Genomic DNA, 15,030 nt, shown 5'->3' with positions numbered 1-15,030 from the left:
TGCAATCTTCCTCGCGGAAATTTTAATCAAATGTTGCAAATATAGAATAATTGACAGGAGCCTCAATGCTATTTAGAATAATAAAGATAATCTGTATTAGAAAATTGTATAAGGTATATGTGATTTAAATGAATTGCTATATATAAATATAGTATATTTATATATAAATAAACATACAAAAAACTCCTACTGCAACCACCACCCATGTTTATTTATAATTCCCAAGGGAATTGATATAGCTGTATAGCGTTCATCAACCACTGCTGTAATAATATATTGACTTCCCTGAACAAAATTAGATACTCATCCAACCTGCTTTTTATTTTCTCAAAAATACAGAACAGGCATGCACTCCTTATGTCCCATCAAGACTCCCACTTTCTTTCAAGAGCACAGTAAAACTCCAACATTTTCTACCTGCTGGAACTATAAATAAAGAAGTGGGTTGCCTAGCACTTTGATAAACTTCAGGCAGAGTGAATCTCTCCTGGATGTGCAATAAGTTGACTGGTTGGATACAACGCCTTCAATTCACATCTCTTACAACTGTTCCCTGAGTTTTTGTATCTCTTGCCTGTCTCCTCTGAAGTTACCAAGAATGTGGTTACAAGGGGAAACATTGCAGGCTTGGGCACTTCCGATCTAGTTGTCTTGCTTTCTGTGCATTGTCTCTACTCTTCACCAACACTTTGCCCTCTTTCATTTGGTGTGTTGAGACAGCTTATTTCTGGGACCTGATGTGATTGCCAATAGCACGCCTACCAAAGAGCAGCCCAAGTCCGTACCAAGTGGGAGTTCCGGGGAAAGCATGGATTCGGTCAGCGTATCATCCTGCGAGTCAAACCATTCTGAATCGGAGGACATCTGCATCACTCCTACGGATACCCCTGATGAGGCCCAAAAGAAAGTATGAGCCAGAAAGACCACTCTTTATTTCCAGGAGGAGATATTGGGATTAGAGCAGGGATCTTAAAATCTTGGCCATCACACCTCCTTTAGTGTAATCTCAGTGGAGACAGCTCCCTTAAAAATCCAAAGGCCAAAATGAAACCAATATAATGAAACTTGGGAAAGGTGGGTTTATTGTAATAACATACAACTAAAAAGTTCTTCACCCCTTTCATGGACTCTGTCTGCCTCTCCCCAAGGGGAGGGGGTATATCTTCCTGTTGAAAAATCATGGGTTAGAGTCTACCCGAAAACACTGGCTGTGATGCAGAAACTTTTCTACCCAACTTTCTTCCTGGTGTAAACATAAGATATTCGTCTGACACTCATTTGCAATTTTTAACTCTTGGGCATTATGAGAAGGGGATTCGGATCCTCATGGGAAGTGAATGGAGCATCTCCCACTGCACTAGCTATCACACCCAATGGGTTGACAGCCTTGTTGGAGGGTTTTCATTTGCTGCAGTGATGATACTTTCTGCATTAGGAGAAAGCCAGATTCTGGTACAATGAAAGTACTCAATGACTTTGTCAACTAATTTCCAGGGGGCTCAGTTTACCCTCAACATGAATTTGAAATCATTTTGTTTCCATTCATCTCATCTCTCCATAGGATCAAAGTGAGCAACCTGTGAATATACAGATATTGTGAATTATAATGCACAGCTTCTCTCACCATTAGGAGTGTGTTTTAGTAATTATATAGCAGGTCAAAAGTTTCTGCACCTCTGGATCAAGTTATCAGCTTTCTGAGACAAGAACAACAATGGAGTCCTTGGTGGTCTCAGAACTTGGTTGTTTGTTTGTCCAACTAGATAATATCATACCTACTAGCAAGTGCAGGGGTTTTCTGCCTGTTTATATGTAGTAGCTAGCCCAGCCAGTATTCGTAGGAATATATGGTTTTCTCCTTGATAGTTCCTTGACTAGGGCATTGTTTTCTGCTAGATTGTTTGTCAAGTGTTAATCCTTGTTTATCTGAGTGTTGATTGCTGGAGAGGATGTGTCCTGGTCTTTTTGATTCCTTCTTAGCCTTTTCATTGTCTCTTTCGAATGCTGTGTCAATGTAATTTATCTCAACATTTCTATTGATGGTCGATTCATGTCTACAAACAAACAACTATGCTCAGAGAGCATCAAGGACTCCACAGTTCAGCCCTCTCATTTATATACTGTATATTCTTCGACTGAAACAAAATGAAGAAAAAAGTGATCTTGGAAGAAAAGTACTGTTTCTGTGTTGAATATAAGCCCTAAAAACGTTATAAAAGGCCCTTCTACTCTGCAGGGGAGAGAACTTCAGTTTTTTTAAAAAAATTCAAAAGGAAAGATTTTCTAAGATTGTAGCTAAAGCTGTAGCTGTAGAATGAGCTAAAAAAATATTGTAGATTCTGCCATCTGCTGGTCAGTTCCAAATTCAGTAAATACAATTTGTTTGAAGGCATCTTACGTTATATATACCTCTTTTCCCTCAGAGCATTTAGTACTAATATACAAATAAATAAAAAGCTCAAAAGAGCCTATCTATCTTAACTTGGACCATTATTCAGTTCTTGCAGTGATCCAATTCAATATAGGCTCCTACAGTGGAACTTACTTTAAATATATGTGTATCTGATTGCTACATCCAAAAGAGCTGAAAATTCTAATTATATCTACAAAGGATTGGCAGGATAATGATTTATAGTGGAGGCAAAGTTGTACTGACCAAAGTATTGGAACCTTTTTATTTCCAGGTGATGCTGTGAAATTGACCCTAAAGCTTAACTACCAGCTTTGGATGGTAGCTAGTGGTGTGTTGTTGTTTTTTTTTAAATTCTCAGTTTAGAAACTACTGTAAATCAAATAAATACTTTGATTTGTCTTAGCTCACAGAGTCCTCCTCCTCTTGTTCCTCCATCCACTCCATGGACACATCTTCATCAGGAGTATCATCCTTCACCAATGTCCTTGTGTCTCCTCCTTCACTGGCCAGCAATCCCAGAATCCACAAACGCTCCATCTCTGTCACCTCCATTACCTCAACAGTCTCCTCTCCTGTTTACAACCAACAGAACGAAGACACCTGTATCATCCGTATCAGTGTTGAAGACAATAATGGCAACATGTATAAGAGCATTATGGTATGTAATGAGAACTGCTGTTATTTATAAGGGGCTGAATCACTGAGATACCACAATTTGAGAGATGAACTCAGATCCCGAATCATTCATGCAAAAATTCACAAATTCACTTCCTATTATCTTCCACAAAGGACTTCTGTTAAAAACCTTAAAGCTCTTCTACCAATCACTAACCATTTCTGATATGCTGAATAACTCTGCTTTGTTAAAACATGCATTTCTTCCATGGCACTTCAGAGCAAATTGTTAGGACATTTTAAAATGTAGTTTTTCTACCTTTTTGGTTCATTGCTTAAGCATACAATTGCAAGTACCTAAAAAAAATGTGTAAGACTTCATGGAAAGATGATTTGTGTAAGAATTGTTGGAAGAGACTACAGTTTTTTAATCTAATAATCAACTAATCAACTCTAATAATCTACTACATGGAACCCTGTATAGTCAAAAGTCAGACACTGAAAACTACAGAACCAAAATAGCTAATTTCATTTTTTTTCTATAGTCTGATCTCTTTATTAGCTACACTATCTGAGAATTCTGGGAATTCTAATCTCAACATATCTGAAGAGCATCAGATTTTGGAAATTGATCTCGTTTGATATTAACAGATTAACAGAGTTGGAAGAAACCTTGTAGGTCATCTAGTCCAACCAATATGTAGTATTTCCCATTATTCATCCTGAGATTCCTGCACCATCAATTTTTTTGCACCACTTCTTTGCAAGATGATTGTACGAGCTATCTATATCATCATTCTGCATATTTATGTGTATATGCCTAGAGTTAATTTACACTGAATTAGCACAAGGGGATGGGAAGACAAAGAAATCTTGTATGCTGTATTGATTTACAGTTTCTGCTCTGCCTTCTTCCAAGCAAGGTTACTTACATGGATTTGATGCTAAATCAAGAACATATAGGACCTACTGGGAATTTCTCCTTTTTAAATATTTGTCTCTATAGGGAATTTGTTTTTAATATCAAAACTCTCTAAAGAATAATGGGAGCATTATTCTAAATAGGGGCTATTGATCAAAATACAGAGTCATCGCCCTTGGTTGTAAAAGCAATATAGCAGTGCTTTTGAATTTCCCTTTTTTGTTGCAATCTCCACTGGTTTGTGCAAATATTTTTTCTACTGGTGCAGAATGCAGACATACCAAGACAACCCAAAGTGTAAAATGGGATCTCTCTTTCTTTCTTTTAGACTGAGTGGAGGTGCTGATTGGATTTTTTTTTTTTGGGGGGGGGGTGGACACATATTGCATTTCTTTTTATCAAGCTGCTTGAACCAAGACATTTTCCCCTAGATTGAACTATTTGTAGCTAATTTAAGAAAGAGATTTCTCCAGTGTGTGTTTAAAAGATAGCTTCCCTTCAGTGTATCAATACAAATTTCTCAGGCTACAAAGCCACATATTGATTAAACGTATTGTACTTCACATCTCTAGAAAAGTACATAAATAAGCCAAATAATTCAAACTTTTAATTCAAACTAGTTAATTGTTGCTCCCAGAGCAACAAAGGTAAGCTTTTCCCAGATTTTAGATGTGGTGTTCTTTCTTTCTTTCTTTCTTTCTTTCTTTCTTTCTTTCTTTCTTTCTTTCTTTCTTTCTTTCTTTCTTTCTTTCTTTCTTTCTTTCTTCCTTCCTTCCTTCCTTCCTTCCTTCCTTCCTTTTCCTTTCTTTCTTTCTTTCTTTCTTTCTTTCTTTCTTTCTTTCTTTCTTTCTTTCTTTCTTTCTTTCTTTCTTTCTTTCTTTCTTTCTTTCTTTCTTTCTTTCTCCTGAATTAAAATTGGAGGCATATATTTTTCCAAGAACAAGAACCAGGTGAACTTCTTCCCTCCATCTGTTTTCCCCTTTCATGCAGTGGAAATCCCTAAGTAATGCTTCTGGGAGATCCTGAAATTCTTCCCTCCTTCCCATGTTCAATATCAGGTCCCATAATAATAAGCGTGATGTTAAAGAGCACTAATATGGAGCAATAAAATGGCTTAGTTTTTCCACAGCTACTTCGGTTCCTCTCACATCACACGGTTTGGTACCTAACTCACAGCAACATTAAGATTGCACTCTACTGTAAATGCTAACTCAAGGGAGAAAAAAAATGAATAACCTCAATTACAAAAAATAATTGTTGCTCTCAACCAACTGTTTATGTAGCATTCATATTTGACGAGTCCATTCAACTGATATTTCTTTCCTCCCCAAAAAAAGACAGGCAGTCAAAACATAAAGCCTGCCTGGAATCCAGATGTGGAGAAGAGGAAGGCCTCATTGCAATCTGTTCTTTTGTTTTCAGTTAACTAGCCAAGACAAGACTCCTGCTGTCATCCAGCGAGCGATGTTGAAACACAACCTGGAATCGGATCCTGCTGAGAATTATGAACTCGTGCAGGTCATTTCTGAGGACAAAGGTAAGAAAAACAAGACTTTTGTTTGCAGCTTAGGAAAACCAAATATTTTTTTTCCTGAAGGCAAAGAGCTCAAGCCACGTCTCTTGGGAGTTTTAATTTGCAAGTGTACCTGAAATTAATCTATTCTATCAGATCTGAATTTTAATATCTTAAAAGAAGCAGGCAGTTGTGAGGGAGGGTTACATTTTTAAACAGAGTGGAGAGTAAGGGCACATACAGAATGCCCTGCCTGTACAGACAGTCCTCAACTTAGGTCCACAATTGAGCCCAAAATTTATGTTGCTAACTGAGATATTTAAGTGAGTCTTGCCTCGTTTTATGACCTTTCTTGCCACAGTTATTAAGTGAATCACAGCAGTTAAGTAAGAAACCCAGTTGTTAAGTGAATCTGGCTTCTTATTGATTTTGCTTGTCAGAAGGTCGCCAAGGATGATAAGTCACTTTTTTCAGTGCTGTTGTAACTTTGAACGATCACTAAATGAATTGTTGTAAGTCGAGGACTACCTGTATTAACAACTCTTAGTCTCCTCCATCTTGGAACCTTCCATCTTTTACAATTTTACAATCTTGTTTTTCCATTTTAATCTTAAATTATTCAATTTTTAATGTTTCACACACACACACACACACACACACACACACACACACACACACACACAAGGTTCAATGCTGGGGCCTAGTAACATCATATTGTACCCTGTACAGGTGGACCACAGGACTAGGGTTGTTAAGAATCACATTTTTTTATACTTTCAGTATCCAGCTTTGTTTAACATTCATTCTCAATCAAGAATGACAGCATGTCACATAGACATCATTGTGACAAATAGCTTAGCAGACAGTTTCTTACAAGTGTTTAGGTTTACTAAATAACATTGCAGCTACAGTTACAAACCACTCCTTCTATCCCTAATTGGAAAAAAAAGCCACTAATCTGGCAGTAGTTTTGGACCAACATTGAAGAAAGCTGAGCCTTTTATGCTGGAAATTGTGCACCAGTTTTGCTTACAACTGTGTAATAGTATTTTTAAATTTTTCTCTTTAACTTTATCTTTTTGAAATGAACCAGGTGGCTGGCACTGTCCATATTAAAGTAATGAAGGACTTTATCAGCATTCTTGAGGTCACTAAAATGGAGTGTAACTCAAGAGATGAAGCTAATGTGAGAGCTGCAGTCAATTGCCATCCCCGTCTCATGATCAAGGTGTGCACTGTGCTTTAGTTAGTAAGAGTCAGTGCACTTCCCTGTGGTTTAAAGGGGCCCTTTGGTTTGTACAAAAAGCTTGAGAGAAGTCAAGGTTAATACCCTGTGTAAATTGTGTTTTGTTTTGCCTTGATCATCATGATAATTATCTTCTCTTCTCAGACCTTCTACATTTCCATTACTAACTCTTTGAAAAAGAAAGGAAATCTTTGAAGTTGTGTTACTTTGCTTCCTGCTGTTTCCTTAGCTTTTGCTTCTGTGCACCCCTATAACTGTTGGCTTATTAGTATTGCTAATTGGAGTCATTATTTCTGACTTGGCCTCAGTATCTTTTCTCAGTCCCCATTTTTCTTTTTAATTTATTAGAACAGTAGGTTTATTCAAACCTCAGAAATTAAGGGGGAAAAGTACCAGCATGTGCTGATCTGCAGTCATATTCAATCCACCATGCTTTATGGCTTTTATCTTTAGTGAATCCCAGCCAATTTAGTCAATTAATCATAGTTAAACAAATCATGGCTTAGTTTAACAAGGGAACCCCGACATTGGGTCATTTTTGTTGAGTGCAGCTAAAATGACCGAAGAAACACAAAGCATGTATACGTATGGCCATGGGGAAATCTAAGGTGGATGTAGATCAAAAGGGAATGGCTATGGCAGCAATGCCTTCAGGGCAATATACCAAAGTCATTCAATGGAAGAGACAGCACAAATCTTTGTTTCATCCTATCACACAGTGGATTTCTGTGTCATTGGGTAGCCATCATCCTTTACACTGTCTTCACCAACTGAGGCTCACGTTCTGCTCCTTACAAAATCGCAAAGCTGTTACTCCTCATGAATCTCTATTCAGAAAACTCACTTGAGAAATCAGTGGCTGTTAAGTGAATAATATTGCATGTTCTCACTACTTATTTTGGCTGTTGGTTTTTGTACCCCACCCCCACACACTTCAGCCTCCCCACCCTTTTTGTATGTTGTTTGAAGGTTCGTATATTCTTTGACAATTCAGAGAGCGAAAGTAGTCAAAAATTAGGAAATGTAAGCTTCAGCAGATCAAATCAAATAAAAGAGAGGAGAAACTCACTAAATACAGTAAGTTCCTTTGGAAAGAAACAGTATGTCTGGGATAGTGTCATAGTACTTCTTCAAGATATTCATGTGAGGCATATTGAGATGGTAGGTAGGTAGGTAGATTGGTAGGTAGGTAGGTAGGTAGATAGATAGATAGATAGATAGATAGATAGATAGATAGATAGATCGTTATTTCTGTTAATAACTTCTACTCTTGATGAAATTAATATTTCCCTTTAGAGGAAAACCCCAAAACAAGTCTTTCTTTTATCTTCTATGAAGAGATCTAAAAAAACAAGTATGAGATAGAAGACATGCAAATAAGAGCAGCTTAAGAAGCTGGATCCTATCATTATATACAAGTTAATCAATGGTAGCCAAAATCAGGTGGCTAGTAGTATATTTTCCTACTAATATATTTTATTAAAAGGCATATGCTTTTGTGAGCTGAGAAGATTGTGAAAAAGAAAAAAAGTTACAAATTGGGACCACTGTTCAACCTTTTCCCTTTCCATGGTCTCAGCTTGGTTTACCTCACAAGGTGATTGTTGATGAGAAGAAAAAAAAATAGAGAAAGGCATGTTTTCTTCCTGGGAGGAGAAAGCTGGGATATAAATCTAACAAAGAAAGAAAATGTATCTGTGACATTGCCATGCTGCTATGTAGCATAACCTTCAAAGGCCACCGAAATAATGATGGTGAAGCTGTAAAGCCAGCAACCTCAAAAAACGTTGCCAGTTCTACCCTAGAGTATGAGGGAAGGGAAGGGAATAGCCAGTAGCTGAGCTTCTGTTCCCTAGTGGTTCTTTTCAGTTTTGTAATAAAATAAGTGAGGAGGGTGTTGGGAGAGAGAAGCTCACCCCACCCCACCCCACAGAAATGTATCACCAGGTCCATCCAAGGTATCACTAACTCCATAAGCAGAAGCCTTTGGGTAGATTAATTTTAGAGCCAATGGATAAGGGTCCTTTCCAAAGTGTGTTGATGAAAGTGAACCCTCCCCCAAACACACATCGAAGACTTGCAGTCTCTGGAAGAGTTGGTGAGGCTGTATCAAAGGACTTTTGTGACCGAGTGCATATGTTTATGCACATAAAAGAAGCATGGCTCATGTGGACCTTCTCCTTCAGGCAGATGGAGAAGCCCACAAAACAACTACAGTATGCCAAATACTCAGAAGATGTAGCTGTTTCACAGTGCTTGGAGGAAGGGTGGGCTGAGGTGATTTGCTTGTTGGAGCATGCCCTGGTGGAAAATTTGGGGCAGCTCTATTGATTTTATGTTCTTCAAAGAAGAAGGAAACCTCTTCAGAAGAGCTACATCCTTCGCGGTTGCCTAAACTATCCTGATGAGGTGAATATGAGGTAGGAGGAGCCTGTCCACCATTTGTCACCATTGTTTTTCTGCTCTTTCCAGAACTGGTCATCCCAGATAGCGCCAATGTCTTTTATGCCATGAACAGCCAGGTGAACTTCGATTTTGTCCTGCGGAAGAAAAACTCCCTCGATGGGCAAGTGAAACTGAGAAACCGCTCCAGCTTGACTCTTCCCAGGACCAACCGGAAGGGCTGCTGGAACAACAGAAACAGCAAAATTACCCTTTGAGGGTGGATCAGCCCAACACCCAAGGGCCATTGCAGAGACTAGCTACGTGGAGATGAACGTGTCAGTATTCGGCTTTGGAGAGTACAAAGCTAACACTTGCTATAAATAAGCACACATTTAGTTAGTTACAGAGAACAGACAAAAAGGTCCTGAATGGATATGCACCCCGTAGGCACTTTTTTCTCCCCCTTTCCCTTTTTTGCACCCAGTCCATGAATTCAAAGCCACTTTCTATCAGAAAGACAAAGAATATGCAGCTAATGCTCCTGCCTTACCACAGATTCTTTGCCTCTTCTCAGTTTTGACAGTATTAATTTGGAGCATTTTAGATGCGCTTTTATCAATAGAAGAAGGCATTTTTATCCCTTGTGTTCTTACCAGAGGAGGAAGAGCATCAGACTAACCACTGGCTGATGACAGGGCTGGGAGATGACTGGTAAAGATGGGCTGCTTTGGTAGAGGCAGCACTGCTTCCGAAACAAGGGGAATTAGCCTTATCTTAAATTTTCCCTCTGCCATTGTTTTTTTTTTTTTAAATCATCCCAGCTTCCAAGTCCTTTTAGACATGCTGGAAGAATCCATTTCCTGCTCCAGGAGTCAGCTATTCATCGATGACTATATGAATGCACACTACTTGCTCTTAATGCCACTATGTTGTTTTCTTTATGCTTTGCTATTTTTAAAAAAAAAAAAATTGGGTGAATGTACGTGTGCAGGTATGTGTGTGTTTGTGTGTATATATATAAATATATAAATATATAAAAAGTCAAAATATATTTCCTTGGAGTGTGCAGTTTTACTCCCCTTTCAGCGGTGGAGCTGTTTTCCTGTATTCAGCCATATTGGCATTATAGTAAACTATAACAGTTATGTTTTATACCATACTTAGTCTGAGAAACAAAGCAAAACAAAATAATAATAAACCTGCTTAATAGCCATTGTTTGAAAAGAGCCCAGATATTTTTCGTGATTAAAAAAAACATTTAAAGAATCCCCCCCACCTCTCTCTCTCTCTATATATATATATAGATATAGAATTCAGCCATTATTATTTTTTAAAAAAATATTTTTTAAAAAAATATTTATGGGTACTGTTTCTTTGCCTCACTAGCCTGGTTTGTTGGAATGAGGAATGAAAGGTCAAATTTTCAGTGATAATATTAATCCTTCAGAGCCTGCACAACAGTAGTACAATCAGGGAAATGTTGAAATTAAAGTAATAATGTTGGTACCGATTATAAATATTCCAAAACATGGGTGGTAAGGAAGCTTCTTCCTCATAGCTTTTTTCTGATTTTCGGCTTTATTGAGCAACAGTGACATCCCATTGCCTTCTCACCTCCACCTTGCAGTTTGCTGCTGTATCAGCTGTTTCATTTTGAAGGCCAGGTAACACTCTTCATATGCATACAACCCCTTCTGTGGGTCTCTTATAAAGACCAAACAGAGCTTCCCCCAATTACCACAAAGCAGATTGTATTAAATTAAATAGAATTCACTCATTTGTAATAATATTTATGACTATAAATTTACATGGAAGGTTTTTTTTTCCTCACTTAATTTGCAACCTCAAGTTGAATGTATTACTAGGTTTAACTGGGTTCACTGAAAATCTATCATACGCCAATTCAGAGTTCTTTGCATCCTCAAATATACTAATTGTAAAGAAAGTAGTGCATAATCACACTCAGGGCAGTTTGTAGGTTATCAATTGCACCATCATAGAAAAAATAGATAATTGACACTGTAATAATTGACACTCCTAAATACTTCAATAAAGCATGTTTTCAAGCTTTGGCCATGTAGGAAAGGGAATGGGTGGTTGAAGCACAGTGACATCTAGAAGCCAGAGAGTTAGTAATCAGAAATGAGCCAGCAAAATAGATTTGTTTTTCTTTGAAGTAAAAGGCGATAAGGATCTCCTGAAATTCCCATTGATATGTTTGTACGCATGCACGTGTGTGCATATATGTACATGAGGGTGAGGGTGTGGGTAAGAGGGCTACATAGCAGAATGAGATATATCAAGCCTTTTTGTTGTAAATGGTTCAATAGTTTTGGCTTTGTAAAGCTAATTTTACTATAACTATTCAGCTTAACCCCAGTCCTGACACTAGCTTAAAAACAGGTATATGTTTAAATGAACACTTATCAGATTGTGATATATTTGCACTATGTAAAATCTTCAATTTCAAATGCTTTATATTATTTATATAAACTCCATATTATTGTCTACAAGACATTGTGAGTGTGTCAGTATACTGCATATGCCTCACTCTGTTAGTCAGATGCAGGCAGCAATAGGTTACTTTGCAAGGTAGTCTCTAGATTAGAGACCCTAGCCTGCATGTAAGAGCATGAGCTTGCTTGAGTTCTGAGTTTCTGGTATACCAATGGAAGAATATAAAATTAACTGGTCTCGTTGTTGCATAAGGAGGGACTGTTACTTATGATACAGTTAAGCTGACTTTTCTAGTATACACCTGCTCTGTCTTAATTGACCAACACCATAATAAGCAAAAAGTTTAATACATGTAGGCCTTTCTGATGTTGGTTATGGCAAATAGAAGATTGAAGTTAAAATGCATAGGAGGGAAGAACATGAATTAATAAAGAAATCTAAGTATGCTGGGCATTTATGAAACTAGGAATGGGGAAGATGTCATAGTTTGTAATGGAGGTACTATAGTCATATTTTGGGGGGTAATACTGAAGAATCCATGCAGGGAAGAAAAAGAGTATGTCAGAAATGTACAGGTGAAACTCGAAAAATTAGAAAATATTAGAATATCGTGCAAAAGTTCATTTATTTCAGTAATTCAACTTAAAAGGTAAAACTAATATATGCAAAGCAAGATAGTTCAAGCCGTGATTTGTCATAATTGAGATGATTATGACTTACGACTCATGAAAACCCCAAATCCACAATCTCAGAAAATTAGAATATTACATGCAATCAATAAAACAAGGATTGTACATAGAACAATATTGGACCTCTGAAAAGTATAAGCATGCATATGTACTCAGTACTTGGTTTGGGCCCCTTTTGCAGCAATTACTGCCTCGATGCGGCGTGGCATGGAAGTTATCAGCCTGTGGCTTTGCTGAGGTGTTATGGAAGACCAGGATGCTTCAATAGCGGCCTTCAGCTCTTTTGCATTGTTCGGTCTCATGTCTCTCATCTTTCCCTTGGCAATGCCCCATAGATTCCCTATGGGGTTTAGGTCAAGCGAGTTTGCTGGCCAATCAAGCACAGTAATCCCACGGTCATTGAACCAGGTTTTGGTGCTTTTGGCAGTGTGGGCAGGTGCCAAATCCTGCTGGAAAATGAAGTCAGCATCCCCATAAAGCTCGTCTGCAGAAGGAAGCATGAAGTGCTCCAAAATCTCCTGGTAGACGGCTACGTTGACCCTGGACTTAATAAATCACAGTGGACCAACACCAGCAGATGACATGGCTCCCCTAATCAACACAGACTGTGGAAACTTCACACTGGACTTCAAGCATCTTGCAGTGTGTGCCTCTCCATCCTTCCTCCAGACTCTGGGTCCTTGGTTTCCAAATGAGATGCAAAAGTTGCTCTCATCAGAAAAGAGGACTTTGGACCACTGAGCAACAGACCAGTTCTGTTTTTCTTTAGCCCAGGTAAGATGCTTCTGACATTGTTTGTTGTTCAGGAGCGGCTTGACAAGAGGAATACGACATTTGAAGCCCATGTCCAGGATCCGTCTGTGTGTGGTGGCTCTTGATGCACTGACTCCAGCCTCAGTCCACTCCTTGTGAAAGTCCCCAACACTTTTGAATGGCCTTTTCTTGACAATCCTCTCCAGGCTGCGGTCATCCCTGCTGCTTGTGCACCTTTTTCTTCCACACTTTTCCCTTCCACATAACTTTCTATTAATGTGCTTTGATACAGCACTTTGGGAACATCCAACTTCTTTTGCAATTACCTTTTGAGGCTTTCCCTCCTTATGGAGGGTGTCAATGATGGTTTTCTGCACAACTGTCAGGTCAGCAGTCTTTCCCATGATTGTGATTCCTACTGAACCAGACTGAGAGACCATTTAAAGGCTCAGGAATCCTTTGCAGATGTTATAGCTTAATTAGCTGATTAGAGTGGGACACTTTGAGCCTAGAATATTGAACCTTTTCACAATATTCTAATTTGCTGAGATTGCGGATTTGGGGTTTTCATGAGCTGTAAGCCATAATCATCTCAATTATGACACATCACAGCTTGAACTATCTTGCTTTGCATGTAATGAGTCTATCTCATATATATTTCACCTTTTAAGTTGCATTACTGAAATAAATAAACTTTTGCCCGATATTCTAATTTTTCGAGTTTCACCTGTATGTCAGAAAGTATGAATTGATGTCATGTTACATTGTGGGTACAGATGAAAATAAGAACCCATACATAGTTGTTATACTCCAATGTACAATGGTAGCAAAAGAACCAGCAATGGGTTTTGCAATCCATGGGCAGGGGATGGGTGGGTAGTATGATACAATGGATGAGAATAAGACAAGGTGGTACAGAACAAAGTTACTGGATTGTTTGGAAATGCAAAACTGATGAGAAAGGAAACTGATACCTGCTTAGGAAATCATCCATTTTGAGTATATATGATTGAAGCACAGGTCTGTACATGCACATGGCAAATGAATGATGAAAGAAGTGTAAAGTTATGATTGATTACTACAATTAAACTTGAGAAAAAAGTAGTTCAGGAAGCAAAAGGAAAGAAGTGAAAGAAACTAGAATGAAAGAGAAAGAAGAAAGAGAAAAAGGAAAGAAAGAAAAGAGAAAGAGAAAGAACAAAGACAACACAATGACTGAAAAGCAGACGTAAGAAAATGTGGAACCTGCTTAGAGAAAAGTGAAAATAATTTTGTTTGTTACACAAAAGTGTGTGGAAACTAATGAAAAGAATGAAAAATAATGCTTGATGAACTAATAAAATGAAAAAGGCTGGGAATGACCAAAATGCTGTAAAATGTTGAGGAAAAGATACATTACAGGTGGTCCTCAGTTGATGATTTTGTGACTGCTCACACTTGCAACAGTACTGAACAAGTGGTACTTCTAACTCAGTGTTTTCAAACTGGTGGCCCACAGGCTGGATGCATCACGCATAGGCCATGCCCACCTCGGCTCCGCAAAGGGGAAAAACATCGTGATACGTTACGTGATGGTAACATGATGCGGTGAGTTTGACACCCATGTTCTAACTGGTCCTCAGGTTCTAGCTGTCATACCATTTGTGAGTTTCTTTGCTGGGTTCCAACAATAATGTCAATGGGGACACTAGAAGGAGGTGGCATATGATACCCTTGCTTAATGACCTAGGATGAGTCACTTAATGACAGCCACCAAGACTGCTGGAATTGTCACTGAGCACAGCAATTCCAGTCCCAATTGCCATCATTATCTGTATAAAGAGAGGTAAAAAATTGTATCTAAGAAAATAAAGAACCACTAAGATTAAAAATGTACCACAATTCAGATGGAAGTAAAAACATTGTCTGAAATGGCTGAAATGAGCTAAATAAAGAGCTTCAAGGAGAATGAAGGGAATTAAAATTGTGATGACATGAATTGGTATGGAACTGAATGGAGCGAGTGCCAAGAGTAATAATTTAGAGATTTGTATGGGA

At 38.2% G+C, this 15,030-nt stretch overlaps 1 protein-coding gene across 2 annotated transcripts in view; it reads left to right on the top strand.

Annotated features, from left to right (window-relative positions):
* Positions 1 to 10,239, top strand: part of RGL1 (ral guanine nucleotide dissociation stimulator like 1) — a 92,872-nt gene extending 82,633 nt beyond the window's left edge. The window contains exons 15-18 of one of the 2 annotated variants that reach the window (XM_026669264.2): positions 721 to 907; positions 2,817 to 3,071; positions 5,373 to 5,487; positions 9,182 to 10,239. In XM_026669264.2, coding sequence (XP_026525049.2) covers positions 721 to 907; positions 2,817 to 3,071; positions 5,373 to 5,487; positions 9,182 to 9,369 — 745 coding nt within the window. In that variant the 3' untranslated portion in view covers positions 9,370 to 10,239. The remainder of the gene's footprint in view (positions 1 to 720; positions 908 to 2,816; positions 3,072 to 5,372; positions 5,488 to 9,181) is intronic. The other variant, XM_026669265.2, reaches the window with a different exon arrangement.
* Positions 10,240 to 15,030: the final 4,791 nt, after the last annotated feature.

This window comes from Notechis scutatus, chromosome 3 (assembly GCF_049901735.1).
Source record: "Notechis scutatus isolate UNSWTSFEM ecotype Mainland chromosome 3, rNotScu1.2, whole genome shotgun sequence".
Lineage (NCBI taxonomy): Eukaryota > Metazoa > Chordata > Lepidosauria > Squamata > Elapidae > Notechis > Notechis scutatus.
The sequence above is the reverse complement of the archived record's forward strand: the minus strand, read 5'-3'. Positions and strand labels throughout refer to the sequence as shown.